We start from the raw sequence: 25978 nt of genomic DNA on the forward strand, positions 1-25978 counted from the left end.
GGTTTAGCTACATTTCTGAAATAAGGGAAATGGTCTTCTATCCAGTTATAGATCTCCTTCAGTGTCATCATCTTATTTTTCTTGCTGTTGATTGCAAACTGGATCATAGCCATGTAGGAGTACGGTGGTCTTTCTGACAGAGGGCCCTTAACGGCACTCGGTTCTTCCTCTCTGTGTTGTGGCTAAAAAAAGGGAAACAGAATCTGTTGGGTTTTTTTCTGTACAAGAATAAAAGGAAATCCAACAGCCTACAGGGTTTACATCTAAATGACAGAACAAGATGTTAATGCTAAATGAAGTACAGTAAACACTGATGACATAGATTTAATCTAAAGTGAACTTTAAGGAAGTGTGTATGACTCTAGACTCTGTAGAAACGATACAATCTAAAAAATAGTGAGTGCAGAGAAATAAGATGCTTTAGAAAAGGACTCCAAACAATATATAAACGATACCTCCTGGAGCTGTACGCAGCCATCGAAATTCTCTTTGTCAGAGTCTTTCTTTCCTGCTTCGGGACCCGAGACTTGCGTGTTCATTTTCCCCAACCACTGGATGTTTGTCAGGCTGTCATCTAACACGCTGTCATCATTTTTCATCGACACTAACACAAACAGCAGAATGAACAACTGAATAAACACTAAGGAATAAAGAAGGAATAATATATAGGATACGCTGTATAAATTAGCACGTATATCCACTGTTTGGTAGAGTTTGGTCATTTCCAGCTGCACCTGCTTCAGGTCTGAGGAGGTTTTTAGTCTCTGATGTGGCCTGGACCAGAGCTTTAACTCCATCCACAGATCCACTGCTTCCACTCAGCAAAATGAACTTGTTTGGCCCCTGAGTACCACTTTCCTTCCCCTTGGCAGTCAGCACATCGATGACGCTCTGAAGATCGGCGGTTTTTGGTATGACGACCACTTGTGTGTCTGGCATGGTGGGATGGTCCATGATGCGGATGCCGTCTTGTGCAGATGCATAGACGGATCGTGCTCCGGACGTCGTAGGTTTGTCCTGCGTCTCGTCGGCTTCGTTTCTTTGAAACGGCCGTTTCCTCCTCTTGAGGATTATCGGCCTCCTGGGACTCGCCATCGTCCTGTTCATAGCAGACCGGGTACCTGAATAATTCATAAAACGTAACAACAAAGTAAATGTTATCTCACATTTTATCATAGAAAACAAACCAACATTTCAATGTGGATAGATGTTGAATCCATCACCTTAAATCCACGACGTTAACTTAACTTAACCAACAAATTTTGATTTTGAATATCACCAACTTCAGTGACGTCACTGTTTAGTTACTATAGCTACGTGATACAGCAGCACTAAACTACACCATATGGCTGGATCGCATTGATGTTGTTTTCTTATCCAATCTGACATACTGATCTGTTACAGTTTTATTAACTAAAGTATGAGATTGTTGTTGTTTATGTCATTTCATCCTGCTACATAGCCTACTAGCTCAATGCTAACACAAAGAAGCCTACGGCTGTATGTTCACATGACTACACGCGTTTACTCGTAACCAAGCAAGCAAGTTAATATGAATGGACGCAAACCTCCATATTATATCAGATCTCGGTTTATCCTTTAGTTTCTGATCTCGCCGATGTGAAATCGTAACTTCATTTACACCGAGAAGGTGAAAGTCGCCACTTCCGTCTTCTTCGCCCAGGCAGTTTGAATTTTGGCGCAGACCAATCAACTTCCTTCGCGTCAGCCGGATTGACCAATAAGCGCGAGCCAGGTTGGAGCAGCTAACCAATCAGACGAGGCGTTGTAGTACGGCTGTTGAAAGCGAAGCTAGATTCGTTTAAAACGCAAGCAAGATGTTTGGAAGCAAACGCAAGACGTATAAACAGCATGTCGGCTTTTAACTCCGTATGTAGATTTACATTAGAAAGCTTGTTCACAGGATATTAGATCCCAAACGCTGTTAAGGGATGAAGGTTGATGCCTCGCGCTACCCGGAAGTCCAGGTTGCAGAATCCACACAAATGTCAGCTGCTGTTTGTAGATCAACCTAGAAACGGATCCAGGCACGATTATGGACCACGGTTACGAAGCGCAATTAATCCGAGGTCCTTTGTGTCAGAGCGATCCAGGCAAAGCGTCCCAGTCCGTTCATGGGTAAAAAACTAACTACATGTTTACAAAATCCTTCACATGAGATACATCACTCCATATAAGGGCATAAGGTGACGTCATAGTCTGTTTGTAGATTGAGTAATTATTTAATCACCACTCATTAGCATATTAAATTACACAATTAGGGTACATTTTTTTAAAAAATTCGAAAATGGGGCAAACGGGTATTAAGAGATGCCATTGGGAATAATGGTGGGCTGTGATTGGTCAGGATTTTAAACACTGGTTGTGACGTCATACTGATTTGGAGAGAGGTATCAAGTTCAAACCATCACGAACCTGTTCTAGAGAGGGTGTTGCAAGGTTTGTGATGGTCTTGAACTTGATATCTCTCTCTACAGATCAGTATGGCGTCACAACCAGTGTTTATAATCAGTTATATCAGGAAATCAGTTATAATCACAGTGTCTGTGTCCCCAAGTTGACAATGAGAGTTTGGTTTCTCTCAAGTTTTCTTCCTCGTATCGTCTCAAGGAGATTTTTTCTAATCATTGTCACTTCTTTCAAAATGAATATCCTTCATATATATATTTATCTAAAGCTGCTTTGTGATAATGTCCTTTGTCAAAAGTGTGACGAATAAAATGTAAATGCATAAGAGCTATTGTACTGATTTTTTTAGTGGCATTAAAACAAACTAAATTAACTGGTTTTAGAATTTCATTTAGTGTGTTTCCTTCACAAGTGTGTCATCGAGGACTGTTTTTCTTTGCTGTAGGTGTCTCCTCAGTTTACCTCACTGGAAGATACAGCAGACAGACGTGTTAGACAAAGGAAGAAGAAGAATCATCAGCTCCCTACAAGCACCTTAAATAGAACATCGCTTTCGACTCAGTTGAGATCGACTGCCTGCAAATATCCTACATTGTTATTTACTACAAGTAATTCGGTTCCATTGAGAAGTCAAAGAGCTCTCGGTCAAAACAGTACTGTGTCCCATGTTGGGGATTCTCCAGAAACAAGACGTCCTCGGTGTCAGCGTGACGGAAACATTGCTCCAGTCAGCCGTGATGATGCGCCAAGGCCGACTTTTCTAAACACAGTGGCATGTAACGCGAGTACGTCAGGAGCTGAAGTCACCCCTAAACACACACATTTTACAGCTGGGAAACGGACAAGTTCTTTTACACCACATGCATCTACAGCTGAAACTAACAGCGTTCTCACGCCCCCTCACATACAGACTCCAGAAATGCCACGCTGCGGGGACACAGCTTCATCTTCCTTTCTCAGCCTACTGTTTTCCCCAAATCAACCAAAAACTCCCCCGAGAACTAACACCATCTTAGTAAAAGACACACCAGAGAGTGACTATGGGTTGAAAGTGACCTGGAGAAGGAGGAAAAAAATCAAGAGATTACTCACACAGCGAGGTCAACTTCTTGACACCGAGGCCATGATCAGCAATCGGTGGTCTGAGGTTGTGTGAATGGAAAAAAATAAATAAATACTGTATTTATCTTATTTTTAATATATATTTTGGCATACTGTATGATGGACCACACCGTATAGAAAGAAAAAAGTGTTTAATTCATGTGTAGAAGTTTGGAAATGCTGTCGCTTCATGTATGCAATAAATCCGATTTTTTTTTTTTTTAATTTTGTATCAGTACTATATACCCTTATATCATCACATACATTAATACTGCTTAAATGGATTTAGTACAAATTCTCTGGGATCTTCTTGTACTATTGTTGATTTAGAACAAATGGTCTATTAAACACACTGCATATACTTCCTGAATGTTATTTTAGGGGAAGATTGTTTCAGTCATGAAAGTTTTAAACATAAGTCAGTTCAGTTGTTTAAATTAAATGTGCAACAAATGTGTATGTTCTGGAAAGGACAACGTTCCCAGTAGAGAAGTATATGAGTGTTGTGGGTTGTTGAGATAGACTTAGGCACAAGACTTAGTTATCCAGTCTGTGAACTCTAGTTCATTGCTATTTGTAGGCTACATGCTGGGCCTGTGATAGCCTAGTGGTTAAGGTATTGGAATACTAAACAGAAGGTTGTGGGTTTGAATCCCAGGTCACAGAGACCAGTAAGACGTGTATAGTTGGAACAGAGTGCCAGCCAATCAAATCAAAGCATTTCTGCTGCTCTCCCAGGTGCTAAATATCTGTCACAGCCAATTTTTATTTATTAAAATGTTTGTCTAGACCTGGGTTTGAATCCCACTCAGTGCGACTTTGAAAAAAAATGCTGCAATTTAAAAAAAAATATTCTGCACACTACTTTGTGAACTATGAACACAAATACACATATTTAACACGTTTATGAATAATGTAAGATAAGATATACTTTTATTTGTCCCACAATGGGGAAATTTCTCTGTTACAGCAGCAAAGAGAAAGAAATGCAATTATCAAAGAATAGTGACATAATAATATACAGTATATACCCAACACAATGTATTAATACAGAGAAGAAGAAAAAAAGAGACCACGAGTAAATAGTTACGCTAACAGACATATTACACACAGAAAATATTGCACGTTTTTCAAAATTTCTGTTATTGCACAATATATACAACAAATTCTGTAACGTGAAACACACTACATTAAAGAAATCATTATATTTATTTGGCATTCTAAACACTTTGAAGAAGTAAAGCACTGTTTAAAAAACACATGTAAGACTGCACATATATACATATTAATGCAACATTAAAGACTAAATTAATGCACATTAAAATAAAGAGAAAATATATTTACAAATGTTTACATAATGTGTACTGCATGTGAAAGGACATTTACAAAATATATTTTTGTTCTCTGGGGGGCACGGTGGCTTAGTGGTTAGCACGTTCGCCTCACACCTCCAGGGTTAGGGGTTCGATTCCCGCCTCCGCCTTGCGTGTGCGGAGTTTGCATGTTCTCCCCGTGCCTCGGGGTTTTCCTCCGGTTTCCTCCCCGGTCCAAAGACATGCATGGTAGGTTGATTGGCATCTCTGGAAAAATTGTCCGTAGTGTGTGTGTGCCCTGTGATGGGTTGTCACTCCGTCCAGGGTGTATCCTGCCTTGATGCCCGATGACGCCTGAGATAGACACAGGCTCCCCGTGACCCAAGTAGTTCGGATAAGCGGTAGAAAATGAGTGAGAGATGAGATTTTTGTTTTATCCTTTCTGCCACCCATCTCTGTCTTTCCATCTCATAAAATGCAGACTTCTGAAATTCCTTCCAGGTCATTTCTTTTTCCATCCCCTGATGCTGGTAAATGGAAAAGACTTTTGAAGGACAGTAAATATATTTCCCAGCAAGTTCAAATCATTCATTCATTCATTCATTCATTCATTCATTCATTCATTTTCTACCGCTTATCCGAACTACCTTGGGTCACGGGGAGCCTGTGCCTATCTCGTGTTATCGGACATCAAGGCAGGATACACCCTGGATGGAGTGCCAACCCATCACAGGGCACACACACACACACTCTCATTCACTCACACACTCACACACTGCAGACAATTTTCCAGAGATGCAGTTCAAATAATAATAAATTAAATTTTATTTGTCACATACACATATGTACAGAGTACGACATGCAATGAAATGCTTTTTACGTCTGTCCGGTATTCAAGCATAGAAAGGAATGGAATTAAACAAAACTGAAAGGAGGAAGATAAATAAAAAGTATATGGTGGATATTGGCAGGAGGGCTGCACACTAGCCTTTCTTAAAGGTTAATGAGTCTGGGAAGACCAATAGTAATTAAAAATACATTTAAAAGTGGGACAATAAACAGAGAACAACTACATTAATGACTCAGATAAGTACATAAATCCAATCTTACCATGTGATGCCTCAGCTGATTGTAGAACACTATATGAAGTGTTATCTGAAGATGAGAGATTTTGTAAAAAAAGAAAAAGATGGATAAACAATCCATTGTAAAATTAGAACAGATTCAGTACAACATAATGTTTTCAATATGTCAAGTCGAGTCATCTGAAATACAACCTTAACATCTTTGCCACATTCCTCAATTATAGGTGTCCTTCAGACTGGAGAGTTGTCTGTGGTGCTGATGTCTGATAAAACAGTGCATTATTCCTCTATGAGCAATTATTTGTATAAGAAGTGAGAGATTATAAATATGATTTTAAATGCTAAACAGTAAAGGTAGGTGAACATGACAATTTGACAATCTGAAAAAAATCTGACACTAAACACACCTGCAGTTGAAACCGGTCTCATAGATCGTGTTGAAGCTGATTGTTCCGGGACAAGAAACATCAGCTCTTTGGGAAGGGCCACGGGAGTTTTCTGAGCTGTCGAGGCTGGTGCCGAAAGAAGGAAAAGATACAAAATCAAAATAGAAAATAAGATTAGTACCATAGTAAATGAGAGAAAAGTCTAAATATATAAGCAGAATTATAATGTAATTACACATTAACAATTTACCATTGACTGGTGGCAGTTGCTTGGTGCCAGGAGGTGTTATGGGGAGGGCAGCAGAAAACACTGCAAAATGCAATATCTTGTCAGGCATTTGTGTGTAATAATATAAAAGGTTCAAAATACCCCACACTTACTTCACCCGCTTCTTTATGGTAGTAATAAACAGTAAACATTATGCCTACCAAAGGAATGTTAATCATTTCAAACTGTGAAAAGGTAACTTACATGCATGTGCATCATCATGAGTTAGTAGACAGAAATATTTAAAACAACTATTAAAAAAAAGAGTACTTACCCTGATTGTGGTTGATATCAGTTCATGGTGGTCAGGGAATCAATTCATAGCCCCTTGAACAGTTAGTATATTGTAGTTTGGCCATGTTCTGGCCAAAACACTGACAAAATAAGAAAGGCTTTTTATTCAGACTTGGAGAGCATTTCATATCACAATTCAACAGAACTGTGCTCCAGTGCTGAGCCTGATGTGTAAAAACCTTTTCCTGGTCCCACAGACCGTCCCAGTTCAGCATCTGAGGACGATGATGACGATGACAGTGGTCGTGGAGCTAGTAGTAAGCACACAACACATTAACATATACAGCATATTTTTAAGACGTTTGAGAAAATGAAAATCTATTTGGAACACAATCAATTTATTACATGCAGTCAGTACAGAGAGGAATACTTACGTCCGCAACTGTAGCTTGGAGGGGGAGATGTTCAGCATCGCACTCTCTAACTGATCGTCATCATCCATTTCTGTTGGTGAAAAACAACATTTTCAATGTACTTCGATTTCTTAAATTATACCTCTGTATTAATTAAAGTATAGTGTACATGTAAAACAAGCTATGATGTTATTCATACTAGTGGAACCAACGGCAAACAATTCCTTCTTAGAAGCAAAAAATAAACACTGCACTTGAGGAATCCATGGGCGGACGGGCAGACTGCGTCTGACTTCGCAGGTATTGCTGTAGCTTGTACATCTGTGTCCCCAATATAAAGGATGCATAACCATCAGCCCTGCTGTTCCAAATCTCCTGCCTCATACTCTTCGCATGAGCAAAGCCAACCAACATCTGGTCACCCTCCGACGAGTCTGCTGGTGCACCTGGATTTTTCAACACATACAGTAACTGAGAAGAGACTGAATTTTGTTAACACCGCGGGCATAATTAGCAGCCTCTTCCTGCTGAAGGTTCGTGATTAGATAGATGTAACCCATGTCATTTTCAAGAAGCTACCTGAAAGATTTATAAACTGCAGGATGTAATTGCCAAGAACTTCTTTTTCATCAGAGGCATCGCTTCCTCCCTGACGGACCACAGCAAGAGCGTTTTGCCTGACGAGCTCCTACTTCTTTGGTGCCGACTTGTCCTGAAGAGCTGGGTTATCTTCGATCACCCTGGCCTCCTCAGTGGGCTCCTGAAGGAGATATCCGAGGGGTCCCTTGCGTAACACGACCTTAATGCACCCTGGGAAAAACACAGATTTTTTTGTGCATGGTGACCTGTAATACAGAAAGAGTAGTAAATGTTAGATGTTATCATGTCTGTTTAAAACAAAACCTCACAATAATCTCTATAAAACTTTATACACTGTTTGTTTATGATTCCTACCCACACTGGCACAAGCTTAACAATCATATGATTTAATTATCACTTAACAACTGTTCCCAGACAAGTCCTTCACACCTAGTGGTTTATCACCTAGTGTATGGGAAAAGGCAATGGGCCATCACAACATAGTTCAAAGTTCAAGTTCAAGTTCAAGTTTTTCTTTATTGTCAACTCTTTCACATGTACAGTATACACACAAAAAAGAATCGAAAATGTATTTCTCTCAGTCCCAAGGTGCAAAATATTAGCAATGAGATTTAAATAAAGTGCAAAGCATATGTAGATGCAGTGGACAATAGGCAGACCAATGCTGCACAAAGTGACTGGTGCATGTTTTCTTATGTTAGTAGGAGGGGGAGTGGAAGGTCCATGGGGATGTGGGATCTGAAGAGGAGTGTTGGCTTCATAGATCTGTGGAGCCTGTGGCAGAAAAGAGAAGTGAAGGCAAGTTTGAGAGTGAGTTCAGCTTCCTGATAGCCTGATGAATGAAGCTGTATTTCAATCTGTTGGTCCTGGCCCGGAGACTCCGCAGTCTCCTCCCTGATGGCAGCAGACTGAAGAAGCTGTGTAATGGGTGGGTGGGATCACCTGCAATGCAGAGGGCTTTTCGGGTGAGACGGGTCGCGTAAATGTCCTGGAGGGAGGGGAGAGAGACACCAATAATCCTCTCAGCTGCTCTCACTATGCGCTGTAGTGTCTTCCGGCAGGATGCGTTGCAAGCACCGTACCACACAGTGATGCAGCTCGATAGTATGCTCTCAATGGTGCCTCTGTAGAAGGTGTGCATGATGGGTGGCGTGGCGCTGGCTCTTCTCAGTTTGCGGAGGAAGTAGAGACGCTGCTGTGATTTCTTGGCCAGTGCTGCTGTGTTTCCAGTCCAGGAGAGGTCCTCTGTGATGACCACACCCAAGAACTTGGTGCTATTCACTCTCTCCACAGTGGCACCGTTGATGGACAGAGGAGCATGCTGAGTGTGCGTTCTCCTGAAGTCAACAACAGTCTCCTTCGTCTTCTCCACGTTCAGAGAGAGATTGTTGTCAGTACACCACCCAGCCAGGCGTCTCACCTCGTTCCTGTAGTTTGTCTCATCTTTGTCGCCAATGAGACCCACTACAGTCTTGTCACCCGCAAACTTGATAAAGAGGTTGGAGTTGTGTGATGGTGTGCAGTCATGGGTCAGCAGGGTGAAGAGAAGGGGGCTCAGCACACATCCTTGGGGGGCCCCAGTGTTCAGTGTGATGGTGCTGGATGTGTTGCTGCCGACCCGTACTGCCTGAGGTCTTCCAGTCAGAAAGTCCAATAGCCAGTTGCACAGTGAAGTGCTGAGCCCAAGCTGAAGCAGTTTATTACTGAGCTGTTGGGGGATGATAGTGTTGAATGCTGAACTAAAGTCTATGAACAGCATTCTAACGTATGAGTCCTTTTGTCCACATGAGTGAGTGCTGAATGCTATTAGAATGAATGAATGAATGAACCATGAATGAATGAATATTAGAGAGTGTAACTAACATTAAAAGCATTCAATGTGTTTGTAAGTCATTAAATACATAAAATCACAAATAAAGTCATGCAAATTAATAATTTAACTATTAAGTCATTTAAAATTAGTTCAATACATGCAAACTGATAGACACATTTTATATATATATATATACATACGTATATATATACGTATGTATATATATATATATATATATATATATATATATATATATATACATACGTATATATATACGTATGTATATATATATATATATATATATATATATATATATATATATACATACGTATATATATATATATACATACGTATATATATATATATATAAACTTAGAAAGGGAAATATATAAAGGAAAGATATATGAGTTGGGAAAAGAATTGAGTTTTTTTTTCTAAATGAATTAGGAATATGCCATAGAATATAGATATTGATTGATTGATTGATTGATTGATTGATTGATTGATTGATTGATTGAAACCCTGAGGTTGCATAGTGAATTTTAGCTAAAGAAAAAATTTGCTGTATAAACAAATGAGATAATGTAAGTGTGGAGTCTGCAAAATGCTGTAAATGTAAATTTGTACTGTTTATTTCTTCTTTTACTATTATTGCTAGTAATAGTGCTAGCTTTGGTTGGTAGTGGTTTAGTACTATAAGTGATATATTTTTTAACATCATGTATTTTAGACAGTATTGTTTTGACATAAAATAATTCTAATATTGTAGAATTAACATTGGTACTTTTACTTTGCGGTAGTTTCACACGATTATTGTAAACCGGAAGCAGTAGAAGCAAAAGCGGAAGTCCAAACTGTACCTTGTGTGTATGCTTAGGTGCACTAGGTAGCGTGTTAGAAGCCTCGACGTAGTGCGCGTTACTAGGCAACGCATCTTGATTGCGGATCGAGCCAACGAAGAACTCGATAGTAAACAAACACGACGCGTTGTAGCTGTAAAGTAGCTCTAAGGGTTTATTATACACACGTCATCCCGTAAATGATGGTGTTTAGGTGTTAATCCGCTATGCAGAGCGTTTGTTCAGCTAGTTTATCGTCACCTGTCCTGTGTTTATCACACGGCTCAGGGCTGGTGGACTCCGCCATTGACTACTTCATCATCAGGAATGATTTCTACTCTGCGTTTGAGGCGTGTGAGAAGGGACTGGAGAGTTTATCTCGTGTAGATGCGCAGGAACAAACCTGGTGAGTGAACCGACAGCAAAACACGACTACACGTGTGGGTCATATAATTATAATATCATCAAAAAGGTGATTTATTTCACTAATTCTGTTCAAAGTGAAACTTGTATATTATATTCATTCATTAAACACAGACTGATGTATTTCAAATGTTTATTTCTTTTTATTTTGATTATTAAAACTGACAACTGCGGAAAATCCCAAATTCAGTATCTCAGAAAATTAGAATATTACTTAAGACCAATACAAAGAAAGGACTTTTAGAAATCTGGGCAAATTTAAAAGTATGAGAATGAAAAGTATGAGCATGTACAGCACTCAATACTTATTTGGTGCTCCTTTTGCCTGAATCACTGCAGCATTGCGCCGTGGCATGGAGTCTGTGGCACTGCTCAGGTGTTATGAGAGCCCAGGTTGCTCTGATAGTGGCCTTCACCTCTTCTGCATTGTTGGGTCTGGCATATCGCATCTTCCTCTTCACAATACCCCATAGATCTTCTATGGGGTTAAGGTCAGGCGGGTTTGCTGGCCAATTAAGAACAGGGATACCATGGTCCATAAACCAGGTGCTGGTAGCTTTGGCACTGTGGGCAGGTTGGAAAATGAAATCTGCATCTCCATAAAGTTGGTCAGCATGAAGCGGGAAGCATGAAGTGCACAGACAGCGTTAGAAGAGTCTCACCTGGGCTAAAGACAAAAAGGACTGGACGGCTGCTGAGTGGTCCAAAGTTGTTCTCTGATGAAAGTAAAATTTGCATTTCTTTGGAAATCAGGGTCTGGAAGAAGAGAGGAGAGGCACACACTCCACGTTGCTTGTGGTCCGGTGTAAAGTTTCCACAGTCAGTGATGGTTTGGGGTGCTATGTCATCTGCTGGTGTCGGTCCACTGTGTTTTCTGAGGTCCAAGGTCAACGCAGCCGTATAACAGGAAGTTTTAGAGCACTTCATGCATCCTTCTGCTGACCAACGTTATGGAGAAGCAGATTTCATTTTCCAACAGGACTTGGCACCTGCACACAATGCCATAGCTAAACTTTTAAAAGGGTTCCTAAACTTTTGCATATGACTGTAGCTTCTTATTCCTAGAGACTTGAATGGCAAATGCTTTAAACAACTTATTTATATTATTTCCTGTTATTTAACAAATACAAATTTAGGCTTAGAATGAACCTTAGAGACCTTTATTGAACAGAGAAGCCTTCAGCAGAGGGAACTTTGGCAGATTTGGGGTTTTTGTGTTATTAATACCATGGTGAGAGAACTAACATGATTTGTGGACGTTAAAGATGACATGTACACCACAATTGACTGCAATGTACACCACAATTCACCACAATCTTTGTTGACACCAGACCACCACATCACCTCATGTGCTCGAGGAGGTCTGGGGTTCAGTCAGTGTTCCAGTTCATCCCAAAGGTGTTCAGTAGGGTTGAGCCAGAGTCAGGGCTCAGTGCAGGACACTCCAGTTCTTCCACTCCATCATTAACACACTAAATCTTCAGCAATATCATGCTTTTGTATAATCAGTATATTTAAAATATTTGTATTTGATAGGAAATATCAGCCAAATATCAGCTCAGTTTGTGTGTTTTTCTAGTTCCAGGCATGGAGAGTTGAAAGCAGCGCTCTGCATCATTGGGATTCAAGCTCTGGCTGAGTTAAACCAGTGGCGTGATGTTCTGAAATGGGTTTCGCAGCATTATGGTGAAACAGAGCAAATTCCTGCAAAGATCATGCAGATGTGGTAAAGATGTCTACTATTACGCAAGAGGGTATCTACTAGAATGAAATGAGCAAAAAACTGTGATATTCAGTAATCAATAAATCTGCAGATTTTTTTTACTGATTTGGGTTAAGATCAAACACACAATCAGGCAAATCTCGCTTCCGTTCACATGTGCAGATGTACAACAAGAGTACATCTCAAAGAAAGTCATTACACATGTGTCTTCACGTCTAGGAGTTTAAAAAATCCTGCTTTTTCCAGCAAGAATCACAAAAAAGGGACTGAACATTTAAAATATAGATATTCATGCCACAGTCTGGTTAAATAATAATTTCGATGAAACAATGCCACAATGGTAAATTTGCTAAGAAATCAGCTGAGAAATGTGATTTACAAATCAGTAAACACTTATCATTCATCATAATATTGTCCCAAGTTGATCATAAACTTTTTTTTTTCTTCAATTATGTCAAATTTCCCCTTGTCTAATTTCACACTTCAAATAAAAGCAGGAAAGAGTAAATAAAATAAAATAAATATGTACTGCACTGGGAAGATGTGTAATCTAACTGGCTTTATAATAAAGCTTTAATAATATCTCAATCACGTAACAGCAGCCAACGTGTTCATCTGCACTTCCGTCTTCTTTCCCAGCATTCTTCTCTACACCAAGGTGACCGAGCAGGCAGCGGTACAGGAGGAGGTGAGGACATGGCTGCACTGCTCTGCTAACTCGAGTCTGTCAGGTTACAGCAGCGTGGCCGAGCTCTACATCCTGCATGTCCTTCTGCCGCTGGGCCAAACCACAGAGGCCAAGGAGCTGCTGATGGGTAACGTGGGACAAGTCGCCTTTACAGAGGCCCAGAGACAAACCGCACTGACGATACTCGAGGATCATGATGCTAAAAAGAAAAACCATTCATATCCAAACCCTGAACCAGTCCCTGTGGAAACAGAGAACGTGACGATATCTCGAGGTACTGTTTGTTTGTATTATTCAATAAGAGTCAGCAGGATATTTACGCTGGTGATTTAACACATTTACAATTATAGTAACATGGCTCCTTTACAGTGTACAGATTTTAGGTAAATCTCTTAGAAGCAAATAATCCTTATACAGCTGTCCAGTTTCCGTGGGCATGGCGCTAACCCAGCAACTGAAGAGTTAACTCTTAATGCTGGTCCAGAACCCAAATAAAATGGGAGGGTTGCATAAGGAAGGGCATCCAGTTTAAAACGTGGGTGATCTGCTGTGGTGACCCCGAACAGGGAGCAGCCAAAAGAAGAACATAGAAGCACGTAGAAATGCATTTTGCCCGTCTCAGTCCACCTCAGGAAGACAATTTTGATGATATTGATATACTGATATTGACTATTCTCCAGTTTTTCTTTAGATAATTTAAATTTGCAGTAAAACTAGAACATCACCACACACTCAAATGTACTGTGTGAACATCTCCATGTTGTTTCAGGGTCAGTGGTGAGGAAGTTGAATGCAGTTATGAGGTTGTTGTACAGAGGACTCTCTTTGGCTGGTGTCACTACCTGGTCACGCTTTATTCACAGAACCGCTGTTCTTCTATTCCTGCTCTACCTGCTGCTCCTAAGGATGGACCCAGGTGAGGAGATTAACCTACAAAACTAATTGGGATAAATCGAGTCGAGATGTTTACTTTGTAACAGAGAGGATTCTATAAATCTAACTTTTAGATCAAAAGCCCGGCTCAAAGGAAGCACGATGAAACAGACGAGACATTAAATTCAAATATGACAGATTGATTTATTTTAGAAGATATAAATGCTACTGCATGGACTGGACTGAGAGAGAGAGAGAGAAAGACACATTTTTTCACAGGAATCCAATTTAATGTCAGGAAACTTCGTGTTGTTATCACGTTAACTCGATAAGAATAAATGCACCAAGCAGAAATACATGACATAAATACTATGACAGTTTTTCAGTCATCCAGGAATACTTGATTTGCTACAGCTTTTTAATGCAGAGTTTTCTTGATTTTGTACTAATACGTGTTTGTATGTATGTGTGTCCATCAGTTTTGGTCAGTAACGTGTTACTGTAACGCAGTTACTTTTGACAGTAACTAATACTTTAAATAAAGTAACTCCGTTACCGTTACTATATGGTGCGTTTGTCCATTACTTTTATAGATTAGATCATTTTGGCTGAAGTGTAGCCTATAGACTAACCTGTTTACAGCAGCGACGCATTGTAGGATTGGTGGATGCCAACCTGTAAACACGAAGACGCCGCACCTTGTTTCCGGAGAGTCAAGGCGAGAGCAAGACCAGTTTCTCAAAGTGGAAATATGCTCATTATTTCTTTAAAAAAAGTAACTAAAAAGTTACCTTTAACAGTAATGCGTTACTTTTTGGTGTAAGTAATCAACAAAGTAATTGAGTTTCTTTTTGAATGAAGTAACTAGTAACTGTAACCCTATTTCTTAGTAACTAGCACAACACTGGTATCCATATACATGTGGATCTCTTTTTTCTGGAATACCCAGATTTCTTATGTCAGTGCTCCTACAAATGAGACTTCCTTTGTACATAGTTTTTATTTTTATGCATGTTTTGCTGTGTTTGGTTTTAAAAGCACGTTCTAAAGTGCGTCTCTTTAATCCACAGCTCTTCCCTCGGCTTATCCATGGATCCTCCGGCTGTATGTACTCTGGCAGCAGATGTGGAATGCCATGTTTGGACCATACTACAGGGTTTCTTCCTGAAAAATCCAAAAAAGAAAATGTTTATTTTGAACAATAAGTTATAGAAACACAGCAAGCAGCTGGTTGTAATGAACACAACTGTGATTTATGTGTGCTTGGACAGAAAGACTCTTCAGTAATGACGGTTGTTCTCACAAGTGCTTAAAAAATACAGACATGTACTTTTTCTGGTCCCAGCTGTCTGTAAGCTCATGTGTCTTAACCATGTCTTTTACCTGGATAGCATGTAGTGCATGATAGTAAAAGCTTATTTAAGCTACAAAAGTCATCTTTATTGTCCTTATAGTCCTTTTACAAGGTAGACTAAACTAAAGGCACAAGAAGATATACCCCAGTGATAAGGAAAGACACAATTCAGCATCATTTTTCCTGAAGATTAATCACACTACTGTTCTCTGAGACTTATCAGGATTTTCGCTTTTACTTAATACACCAGAAGTAAACTAGTGTTTACAGATCCTCTATGTAGACAGATGTTAAACTGGGAAGTTATACTCCTTACACAGGTGCCACCAATATGGGAACAGTACAGTACACATTCACACAACGCCTGAGGAACCTCTCACTTCTGGGCAGGGCATTTGTTAATTACAGTGGATGTAAAAAGTCTTTACACTCCTGGTAAAATCTCCGATATCTGTGATGGAAAACGGTGTGTAATTTCAGATCTTTTTCCACATTTGGTATGATGTAGCAAATAACCAAATTCAGGTAAAATCAATTGGAATGGGTTTTTTTGTGCAATAACGAATGATCCGCTGTTACTGTAGGATTTCTTGGCATCTTCTTTTTTAATGGCTGCTAAATCCAAAGAGATTATATTTAAAAAAATTGTGTGTTTATGTAAATTCTGTACAGGATCTCAGACCATGTATCATGGAGGCCATCGTCAGCAAGTGGAGAAAACGAGGCACCATAATGACATCCCTCTAAAACTGACAAAAGGCCAAGAATAAAACTTTCATGTTGCTGATAAAAGAAAGACACTGTGTTTATAACAGAGCCTGATAGTGATAGTCAATCTATCTATCTGTCTTTTCAACTGTACAAATATTGGCATCATTATTAATGGAGAGAATTTTTGTCACTTTTTTCTGAAAACATTTCAACCTTTTTAAACATTAAACATTTCAACAGTCTGGCTTGTCATGATAAACTTTAGCTATCTACTGATTATTCTGATATCTGGGGTTAGATTTTGGACAACGCTGATTTAGGATGACATGTTATTCAAAAAAGTATTCCAGGAGCTAAATAATAATGATTATTTAATAAAAAGGGTTCATTTCATTTATCTAACAAACTAGGCTGAGCGGACATTTTCCCTCTCTAGAGTCAGTAACAGAAAGTGGATACAGATTATTGGGAATAAAATGGAGAGATTATAAGATGTAAGTTACTTTTGCATTCATGACGGTCCCAAACTCTCCGAACACCGTGCGCAAACACTCATCATCAACGGTGCAGTCGAGTTTTTTGATGTACAGATTATTGGATGGTCTTGAGGGCGAGCCTCAGGTTTGTGCTCATCACGGTACTTAAAATACTCAATGGTGCTGTAAGAGAACAGAGATACTGCTGTTAGAGTCTTTATCTGAACCCTGCACTTTGATGTTATGTCTTCACCAGCAGAATTACAGTCTGATGTTGACTGAAATACCCTCATTAGAACAAACAGAACCTCTGTTTCAATAAACAAGGAGTTCAATTAATATCAAATGTAATTAGTTAAAGCACAATATAAAAAACCCTGACATTTGAACTTTGGATGGTAAAAACAGTCATTTACATGTGACTTACACGTATTGGTCGTTCAGCAGCATCCCGTTGAGCCGCTTGATGGCCGACGCAGCTGCCTCCTGTGACTCAAACTGGACATAGCCGTATCCCTTTGATTCCACAACCTTCAGCAGAAACACAGCATGTCAACACATAGTTTACAATCTGAGCTAAAACACACACGTTAATCATGATACACAGATATTCAGCTATTTAGATCAGAACAGATCAAAGCCTGTACCTTGCACGACACGATCTTCCCAAACACTGAGAAGGTGTCAAACAGGTCAACGCTCTATGGACTTGTCCAAGTTCTTGATGATGATGTTGCTCCCGTTGGTCCAGTTCAGCATCCGTTCAAAGCGAGACCACATCACACACATGTGTTTCTCTAGGAGAAGTTCAAAGTTGAACATTTCCAGCGCTCGCTCAGCTGAGGGAACTAAAATAAGTCACAGTGAATTTCAGAATTATTGGCACTCTTAGAAAACATTAGTATGAAAAATGTATTGTAGCATTTTTATTCTAAGACAAATAATTTGTTTTATCTTGTCATATCTTTTTGTACTGTTTAAAGCACCATACATGACTGTATTTATGTAATAAAGCAGTTAAAACCTGTGTGTCTGTGTGTTTGTGTTTGTGTGTGTATGTGTGTGTGTGTGTTTTTAGTGTGTTTGTGTGTGTTTGGGGGTGTTGACAGATCTCGTCATTGGCTCTAGAGACAAGCCATGTGATGGATTTGCAGGAGGACTACAAGTTTTAGAGATATCGTGGCACAGGTTGTTGTGCGGTAGAACAGAAACTTATGACTGAAAGGAAAGTGAAAGTGAAATAGTTTAGTTTCTGGTTAAGATTCACTGTGTTCCACCAAAGCTTCACTGCAGGTCAGTGTTTAATTTCTCAGAATTTTGTTTAGTGAGGTTTTTAGAAAAATAACCTGATTTGTTCATAAACAGAGCGTGTTTATGCTAAAGGTATTGCCAATCTATTGAATATTATATTAGAGAGTGAACAAAGTCAGGCTTCATTAAGAAACATCACAGAGACTCTGTATTGGGAAAAGCTTCAGCACTAAAGTACATTACTGCACTTTTAGTCGTGTTACTATGGATTTAAGAAACAACACGCAACCCAGTTGTCTGCTTTTTAATCATTTTATACTTCTAGCTCTGACATTAATAATGTTAATTTGATAGTTTTACCTAATCTCATTGATTCATAAACATCAGTAAAAATTAATTAAAACCATAAATGCTAACAAAAGCCTTAATGTCTGTAATAATAATGATGTTATGTTTCATCATATAAACTCTCCTCATTACTGCCTTTGCCTTTCAGTTGCAACTGACTTCAGTGATTTTAGATGGGAATGTCTTTGTGTAAAATGTCTCATTTTCTTGGCAACATAACTGCAAGTTTGGGTGAGTTGTCTCCTTTTTTTTCTTTTTTTTTGCAACATGAAATGGATTTAGAAATTCCACATATGTACATAAACAATGAAACCAAGATAAATTAAATGATGATGACGTGACATACAGCTAAGTACGGAGACCCATACTCGGAATTCATTCTCTGCATTTAACCCATACAAAGTGCACACACACACACACACCATGAACACACACCCGGATCAGTGTGCAGCCATTTATGCTGCGGTGCCCAGTGAGCAGTTGGAGGGGGTTCGGTGCCTTGCTCAAGGACACCTCAGTCGTGGTATTGCCGGCCCGAGACTCGAACCCACAACCTTTGGGTTAGGAGTCAAACTCTCTAACCATTAGGCCACGCCATCACAAACTTTTTCCACATTTAATGTGATGCGAGTAACAAAATTGACATGAAAAGCAAACAATCACATTCAGGAAAAAAAAAAGAAAGAAAGAAAAACACTCACAATAACCTGGTTCCACAAGTATACACACCCTTAACTGAGCCTTTTGTTTAAACACCTTTTGCATCTACCAAGTTATCGCATCTTGTTTTGGAAGTTTTTTCCACTCTTCCTTAGAAAAATGCTCCAGATCTAATGAGATTTAGATCTGGACTCTTCTTCTTTCTCTGAAGCTGTTTGAATGTGTTTATTGGATTTGTACTTTGGGACATTATCATGCTGAAAGGTGACATTTTTTTCATCTTTAGCCATCTAACAGAGGCCTTGAGGATCATACATTGGTTTCATCAAACCATAACACATTTTATCACATGGTTAGGGGTGATTTAGGTGGACTTGGAAGTTTTTTTAACTTTTCATAAGAAATGGCCTCTAGAGAAGAACCTGCTAAATTCCTACCTTTCAGAAATAACATCCGTTTTTGTTGACCACGGTTTGAGTAGTTTAACAAACCAAATAAGATGTCAAGAGAATCCTAGAAAATCAGATCTTTATTTATGGTTAATTAGAATCACGTCATTGAACTCATCATTCAGCTGTATGATAATTACCTTTAAAATGTGCTTAAAAGTGTTTGTTCAGAATGTACCAGTCAACTTCTAGTATAATAAAGTATGGACACTTATACAACCAGGTTATTGTCTCTTTTTTTTTTCTTGTTTATTTTATTCCTAGGGTTGTGTAGACTTTTTATATCCATATTATGTTAGGGACAAAATGAACTTAATTGTAAAGGAAGAATTTGTTTAATATCCTGCATTTAAAACATAACAATGAATGTCTTAATAACTAGGATAGCGTGTGTAATGTGTGTGAACTGTGTGTAATTGTCTATGTGATTCAGTCACTCGTGCAGGTTCACATCGACATACAAGAGTGAGAGGGCTTTCAAACTGCGGTCTCTCCTGCTCTATAAATGCTTTACTGCAGACTTTTTCAGCCACCACAGAGTTACAGGAGTTGCTTAGCAGGTAAAAAAAAGCACAGCACCTAAATTTAAATAGAGGAATTATTACTATATTACCCAAGGTTCATATAAATGCAATACATGAATAAAAATATTATGGATAAAGAGATTAAAATTGCAGCTATATGTACAGCTGATGCTTTGATTTTTACATACCTGTATATTTAAAACTAAAGAGTCTCAAATTAGCCTCATTTCATTTTACCATCAATTTCTTTTGGCGAGTCAATTAGGACGTCTACTTTGTTTACATCAGATGGGGAATATACGCTACTGTTTAAAAGTTCGGGATCACTTTGAAATTTCCATGTTTTTATAAAGAAAGATCTAGATTGTCACACAGGGATCCAGTTTCAATCTCATGCTATGTTTCTTAATCCAAGTTAATCATCTTATAAGGCTAACTGATTATTAGAAAACCCATTTTCAATTGTCCTAGCACAGACAAAATCTGTTACACTGATTACAGGAGCAATAAATAATGACCTGCATTAGTTCTGGGTCTGTTTACAGGCTCAACATGTCCAAAAAAAAAAATCTCTCTTTTCATTGTACTGTAAGAATTTATCTTACTATGCTGTGAACTACACAAACTGGTTCTAACCAGAAAAGAAAAAGGAATGGGAAGACAATAAAAATTCCAGGTGATCCCAAACTTCTGAAGGTTATTTTGTTTATTTATGATTCCGATAAATCTGGTCAATGCTGCTGGGCCATGACCGTATATGTAAAATATGTAAGAAGTACAATTTTATTTTATTTTTTTTTATTTATTTTTTTTGCACTTAGATGGCAGCCATCTGAGAACGCTGATAAAAGGAATGTTCTCCTTGAGCTCAAAAGAGCATTAGAAGCCATGAAGGATAAAAGGCAGGCCACACCTCACCTGGATCTTCTGGACTGTCTTCATGAATACAACATTTGCCGTATGCAATCTGTTATTTTCCTCAAACATAAAGGTGGACAGTCAGACTCATTACAGCTGAAGCGGAATTAACCATAATTTTAAAAAAATGTCCTGAACATTTCAGCTTGTAGTCTTGATTGATTAAATATTTCAAATTGATAAAATGCAGTTTGGGGAGTTTCTGAATATGTTTTAATAAAGTTTAATAAAGTGTTTTGCTTTAGGATTCACTGAACATGATGCTGATGAAGTGTTTCACACCATCCTGAACCTCATTCAGAAGCAGATGTCTGACCAGCAAATTGTGAGTTTTGAATTTAATTCCCCGTGCTGTGCTTAAAAAAAAAGTGACACGTCTGAGCATCCTAAACAAAAGAATCTCTTCTCTCCTTTAGAAGTGTTATTATGGCTGGATTTTGAATAATCTGACGCTAATGATTTAATAAGCATCGTTATCATCTTTTATGAAATCTCCCAGGTGGTTTGCTTATGTCTCGTTTTGTTGCAGGCTGCGGACATAAAAAATCTTTACAAGATCGACGTTGAAGAATGCACCGAGTGTTCAGAATGTGGGAACGTACAACGTGCCCCTAACATCTTTCTTAGCTTTCCACTACATCTCCATGACGAGAGAAACACCTTGGTGAGTTTACCAGAACAAAAGTCTTTATGAACACATTTGCTGAAACATATTTGTTAGTGACTCTGATTGATTGTCATGGTTATGCTATAATCAGCATTTGATTTCATTACCCATCCTTTCCCATAATCAGTACAGTATTTAAGTTCTGCTTACTGTGTACTCCATTGACCTGCTTCTCTTATTGTTGTCTTTTGTTTGTCGTTTGTTTTTTTCTGTCACCTTCGTCATAATTTTCATGTTTTGCTCTTTCAGTCAGGACCACTTGAGTCAAAATAGAGACAAAACTTTGACATATATTTAGATTTTTATTTGCAAGCTTGTTAAATTTACATTTGGCGGTATGGCTCTGTTCTGAATTCCCCATATCCTTTCCATGAGCTCCATGAAAGCTAGTCAGGGAACAGCAGCAACTTCTGGGGACAATCTCCCATTTAAACTGGGAAAGCAGCAAGACAAAATCCCCCCATTTAGAACAGAGCCTGCATCAGTGACAACAGAATGACACTGATTAAGTTAAACACAAAGTTTCAAGGAGGAGCTTCGTAGGGGAGGAGGTGGGTTGCAGCAATGCAGAGGAAACAGCCAAGCAGAAAGACTGAAAAATGCATTTATATAAGGTGCCCTGTTGAAAGGGACCAATTGTGTGCGTAGGAATCAGATCAGCTGATGGGCTGGGTTAGAAATTTTTGACTATCAGCTGATAGCCGAGCTTGACTACTGTACTGTATGTGGCCTGCCTGAACCGACGCTGAACGCTATATATATTTTTTGTACACTATAATTCTAAAGTCTGCAATTCCATTAGTATCAGTAACAATTGTGATTTAATCAAGGACACATTCGGTGCAAATCCATTGCAGTCTCTGCCTTAGGATTTTTCCCTGAGCCTCTGCATTCACTGTATATAAATACAAGAGAAACTCCATATTTTAAGGTCTATTGTAAATCTTTTTATAATCTTCTCAGAGATGTTGGTCTAATTTATCATCGGCTAACTGTTTCCCGTATCACCCACAAGGCAGCATTTGTACTTGATCTCTCTAGATCTTTTTTCAGTCTTTCCAGATCTCTCACCTTCTCATCTTTACCCACACTGCTCCAGCAAAGAAAGCTTTAAACCGCAGCATTCATGCTAACACTGTCATTAGTGGCATCCTGATTAGCCGTGTCATATAGCTGGATTGAATTCAGGAATATTGTGTCCACTGTGTGCTGTTTCAACTACGTCTATGTCGCATTTCTAATTAATACGATATCAAACATCATTGGAAAACTAATTTGAGATAAGAAGCTCATGCTCTTTAGTTTTAAGTAGCTAACGGCGTAAACATACGTTTAAGAGCAATGGAGATGGACACCTGCCATTTTCTGACAGGAATAATGAAAACACACCACCAAGCTGCAAATGAGCACCAGAATCGTTCAACACATCACAAATATTTCCACATTTGAAACATTTTTTCAGAGTGGAATTTTGTTTTAAATGCAAAAAAAGCACAGATTTTTGCATTAGGATTTCCCGCATTGGGACGTGAATGATTCTGTACTATACAGCGTATAGCTGACTCATTAGTAAACATTGCTGAGTAAATGAATGCTGTTTTTTTCCACAGATGGACTGTTTCAGGATGTTTTTTGAGCCGCAGATGTTGGAAGGCAGTGAAGCTTTTTACTGTGGCAAATGTGAAAGGAAGATGCCATCTACCCAGGTCTCTGAACAATTTGATGATGATGATGCTAATGATAATGATCATGGTGATGATGTTGCTAAATATATATATATATATATATTTTTTTTATAGAGGTGCAAGCTTGTTTCGCTGCCTTCTATCCTATGCATTAATCTAAAGAGGTTCAGAAACATCCATGGCTACACCAGAAAGATGTACACCAAAGTCAGTTTCCCTGAAACCATTAACATGGCTGAAATTTTACCTGAAGAGCATTCCCAAGCGGTAAAGTTTGTTAAGTATGTTTTGTTTCGTGGTTTAAAGTTGAAAATATGTTTATAAATGTTGTTTGTGTTTTCATAGGCTGAGAGACGTTACAGACTGTATGCAGTAGTAGTTCACGCTGGGATGGCCATGATGGGCCACTACACAGCATACATCTATTCCACAGACAGCATGTGGTACTATATTAATGACAGCCACATGCAACAAGTAAGATTTATTCTCACTGACTACTTTATTAGGAAGTCATGCACTGTTCTATCAGCCAATCATGTCAGAGCAGGAAAAAGAAAACATGCAGATTCAGGTCAAGAGCTTCAGTTCATGTTCAAATAATCAAATATCAGAATGAAGAGAAATGTGTCAGTGCCAGTTTGAGCTAATCGGCAGGCAAGAGGTACTGTAGAGCTTGGCAAATATTATCAGGACAAGATAAAGTAAACAAGAAAAGCAAACCAGGTATGCAATCATAAGTGTTTCTAGTGTTTGGTGATTGTGAGCATGGCAGTGTGTGTTATGGGGACGTTCTAGTGTTTGGTGATTGAGAGCATGGCAGTGTGTGTTATGGGGACGTTCTAGTGTTTGGTGATTGAGAGCATGGCAGTGTGTGTTATGGGGACGTTCTAGTGTTTGGTGATTGAGAGCATGGCAGTGTGTGTTATGGGGACGTTCTAGTGTTTGGTGACTCATTACTGGGCTCCTGAGTAACACAACAGGTGCAGTAAGTAATTTTTCACCCTATCATCGAGAAGATGCAAGTTTGGTTTCTTATCCGTTCTCTCAGGTGGGACACCCTATCAATCACCACCACCATTACACAATCACTGTCATGGGAGTTTATGAGCTTATGCATATGAAATGGAACGTTCCTACAAGAGTGTTACACTGCTGTCTGACGTTGCACAAGCAGCAGTTTTAGATGATACTAACTAGTAGATGATATCCATCACCCTTCCCATCCTGTGACAGAGGACATATAATGATAAAATATAATAAAAACTGTCACATATGGCTGGGACTATTTCTTGCCTGAAGACCAGGGGGACATTCTGGCAGACTTTGTTTATCTGTACACCTGTTCCTTGTGTTTCAGTGAGTGTCACCCCGATTTTTATCGGTTGTCTTGCAACTGTTTTTTCTGAGTCCTTGTGTTTGTGTTCCTGTGTCTGTGTTTTGTGGTTCTGTTTTTATCCCTTTGTTATTTTCCCCCTAAATAACACCCCCCCCCCCCCCCCCAATATGTTATCTCTGCACTTGGGTCTGTATTTTATCTGTTAAGGCTTTCTAAACTCACAATATAGCCATGTTGAGCAGAAAAGCATCCCAGAACCCGCTCCTATTAAAGTGGCCAGTGAATGTACAGTATATCACTGAAACAACACAAAAATTTTAGAACCAATTTTGTTTATGCTGTTTGTAGGTCAGCTGGGAGGAGGTTCAGCGCACATATGGAGGGTGCAGAAGGTATATTTTTATATTCCTTTTTATTTCCATTATAATGGGGAATATCATCTAAATCACACAATGTTTTTAACCTAATTATTTTGTGTGATGTTTCAGTAAAACCGCTTATATGCTGCTGTACAGGACACTGAGTTCAGGAGCAGTCCAGGAACCCAATCCCTAGGACAAAGATAAAGCTCCTTTTAATAACAAGAAAAGAAATTATTTTAAAGACTACACTACAGAAATATTTTAAAAATAATTAGATTGCATTAAAAATATTTTGTATGGAATACAATATTCTGTAGAAATGATTGTTTTGGCTTGGTGTGTGTATAGAATTAATGCACATAGGAAATTGTTTTTTGTATCACAATAATAATTCAGCTTATATGTTAAAAAGGTTATTTATTCATCTAATTTTTAAACGAATTCTGGTTTCTGGAAAAGCAAAAATAAATCCTTATTTCTTCAATACACTTATATTGGCTTCTTTTGTCCACAAGGTGTCAGTAAACTTTCAGTCCTGAGTGGTGTGCGTCACACTGCAGTGAGGCCACATCCTCTCCAAGAAGACAGCACAAAAAGACTAAAGCAAGAAAACTCTAAGCGTTTCCTGACAATGATATAAACGGATTTGATGTGGCACATTTTTTGGGATTAATCTGAATTAAATGACATTGAGCGAGGACAGCGGTAAAAGTGCGGAGACATTTTCAGTATTAAACACTGAAAACAACAGTGGGATAGTGTTGAAATACTGTACACTGTAGCTAGGACACGAGTCTATCACAGAGAAACGTTGTTTCAGAAGGACATGTGCGTGTTTCACGTCACACAGACCTATAATAAGACAGAATACTTTCTTCCCTTCCTGCAGCTTTTTATTATTCTGTCACCCTTACACACTGTTCTTTGACTGTTTACCCGGCTGTGCACACTTCACCTTGCTTAACGCTGAAGTGCTGAGCACCGTAGGCCTCTTTTTGTCAGAAGTGCACACATTTCCTTTTGATCTATAGATAGGCTTTCTGTCTGC

The 25978-nt window shown here is 38.8% G+C and overlaps 4 protein-coding genes and 2 long non-coding RNA genes across 14 annotated transcripts in view; 3 read left to right on the forward strand and 3 right to left on the reverse strand.

Moving 5' to 3' along the window:
- Positions 1-1788, reverse strand: part of LOC113647426 (forkhead box protein M1-like) — a 5176-nt gene extending 3388 nt beyond the window's left edge. For 2 of the 3 annotated variants that reach the window (XM_047804251.1, XM_027154142.2), the window contains exons 1-4: positions 1569-1788; positions 735-1121; positions 456-604; positions 1-182 (exon numbers count right to left, since the gene is read on the reverse strand). The exon at positions 1-182 is cut by the window's left edge and continues 10 nt beyond it. In XM_047804251.1, coding sequence (XP_047660207.1) covers positions 1-182; positions 456-604; positions 735-1107 — 704 coding nt within the window. In that variant the 5' untranslated portion in view covers positions 1108-1121; positions 1569-1788. Of the gene's footprint in view, positions 183-455; positions 605-734; positions 1122-1223; positions 1363-1568 lie in introns of those variants that run through there. The other variant, XM_047804250.1, reaches the window with a different exon arrangement.
- Positions 1789-1811: 23 nt separating this feature from the next.
- Positions 1812-3756, forward strand: rhno1 (RAD9-HUS1-RAD1 interacting nuclear orphan 1). Its single transcript, XM_027154144.2, has 2 exons — positions 1812-2139; positions 2876-3756. The coding sequence occupies exons 1-2, from the start codon at positions 1963-1965 to the stop codon at positions 3584-3586; spliced, it is 888 nt and encodes a 295-aa protein (XP_027009945.1). The 5' UTR covers positions 1812-1962; the 3' UTR covers positions 3587-3756.
- A 1387-nt stretch (positions 3757-5143) lies between these two features.
- On the reverse strand, positions 5144-10640 carry LOC113647414. Of its 6 annotated transcripts, none has more exons than XR_007138668.1 (9): positions 10504-10640; positions 7810-8075; positions 7252-7676; positions 6858-7128; positions 6566-6625; positions 6337-6441; positions 6122-6192; positions 5955-5999; positions 5144-5371 (listed from the first exon to the last, which is right to left on the reverse strand). It is a non-coding gene; the product is annotated as an uncharacterized LOC113647414 (long non-coding RNA). The 6 variants fall into 6 exon arrangements; XR_007138671.1 differs by having other exon boundaries at positions 7252-7321; positions 7485-8075; XR_007138670.1 differs by having other exon boundaries at positions 7252-7321; positions 7430-8075.
- Positions 10472-16496, forward strand: pex26 (peroxisomal biogenesis factor 26). Its single transcript, XM_027154125.2, has 5 exons — positions 10472-10888; positions 12485-12631; positions 13268-13590; positions 14086-14232; positions 15260-16496. Exons 1-5 carry the CDS (start codon positions 10710-10712, stop codon positions 15355-15357), a joined length of 894 nt encoding a protein of 297 aa, XP_027009926.1. The 5' UTR covers positions 10472-10709; the 3' UTR covers positions 15358-16496.
- Positions 16497-16771: 275 nt separating this feature from the next.
- On the reverse strand, positions 16772-17422 carry LOC113647413. Its single transcript, XR_003441662.2, has 3 exons — positions 17378-17422; positions 17158-17261; positions 16772-16913 (listed from the first exon to the last, which is right to left on the reverse strand). It is a non-coding gene; the product is annotated as an uncharacterized LOC113647413 (long non-coding RNA).
- A 467-nt stretch (positions 17423-17889) lies between these two features.
- Positions 17890-25414, forward strand: usp18 (ubiquitin specific peptidase 18). Of its 2 annotated transcripts, XM_027154124.2 has the most exons (11): positions 17890-18023; positions 18478-18560; positions 19872-19998; positions 20784-20920; positions 21126-21205; positions 21410-21544; positions 23158-23253; positions 23347-23499; positions 23578-23706; positions 24917-24960; positions 25057-25414. In XM_027154124.2, exons 2-11 carry the CDS (start codon positions 18503-18505, stop codon positions 25121-25123), a joined length of 1026 nt encoding a protein of 341 aa, XP_027009925.1. In that variant the 5' UTR covers positions 17890-18023; positions 18478-18502; the 3' UTR covers positions 25124-25414. The 2 variants fall into 2 exon arrangements, with proteins under 2 accessions (XP_027009925.1, XP_047660034.1); XM_047804078.1 differs by lacking the exon at positions 23347-23499.
- The last annotated feature ends 564 nt before the right edge of the window (positions 25415-25978 follow it).

This window comes from Tachysurus fulvidraco, chromosome 19, assembly GCF_022655615.1.
Source record: "Tachysurus fulvidraco isolate hzauxx_2018 chromosome 19, HZAU_PFXX_2.0, whole genome shotgun sequence".
In the NCBI taxonomy this organism is placed as follows: Eukaryota; Metazoa; Chordata; class Actinopteri; order Siluriformes; family Bagridae; genus Tachysurus; species Tachysurus fulvidraco.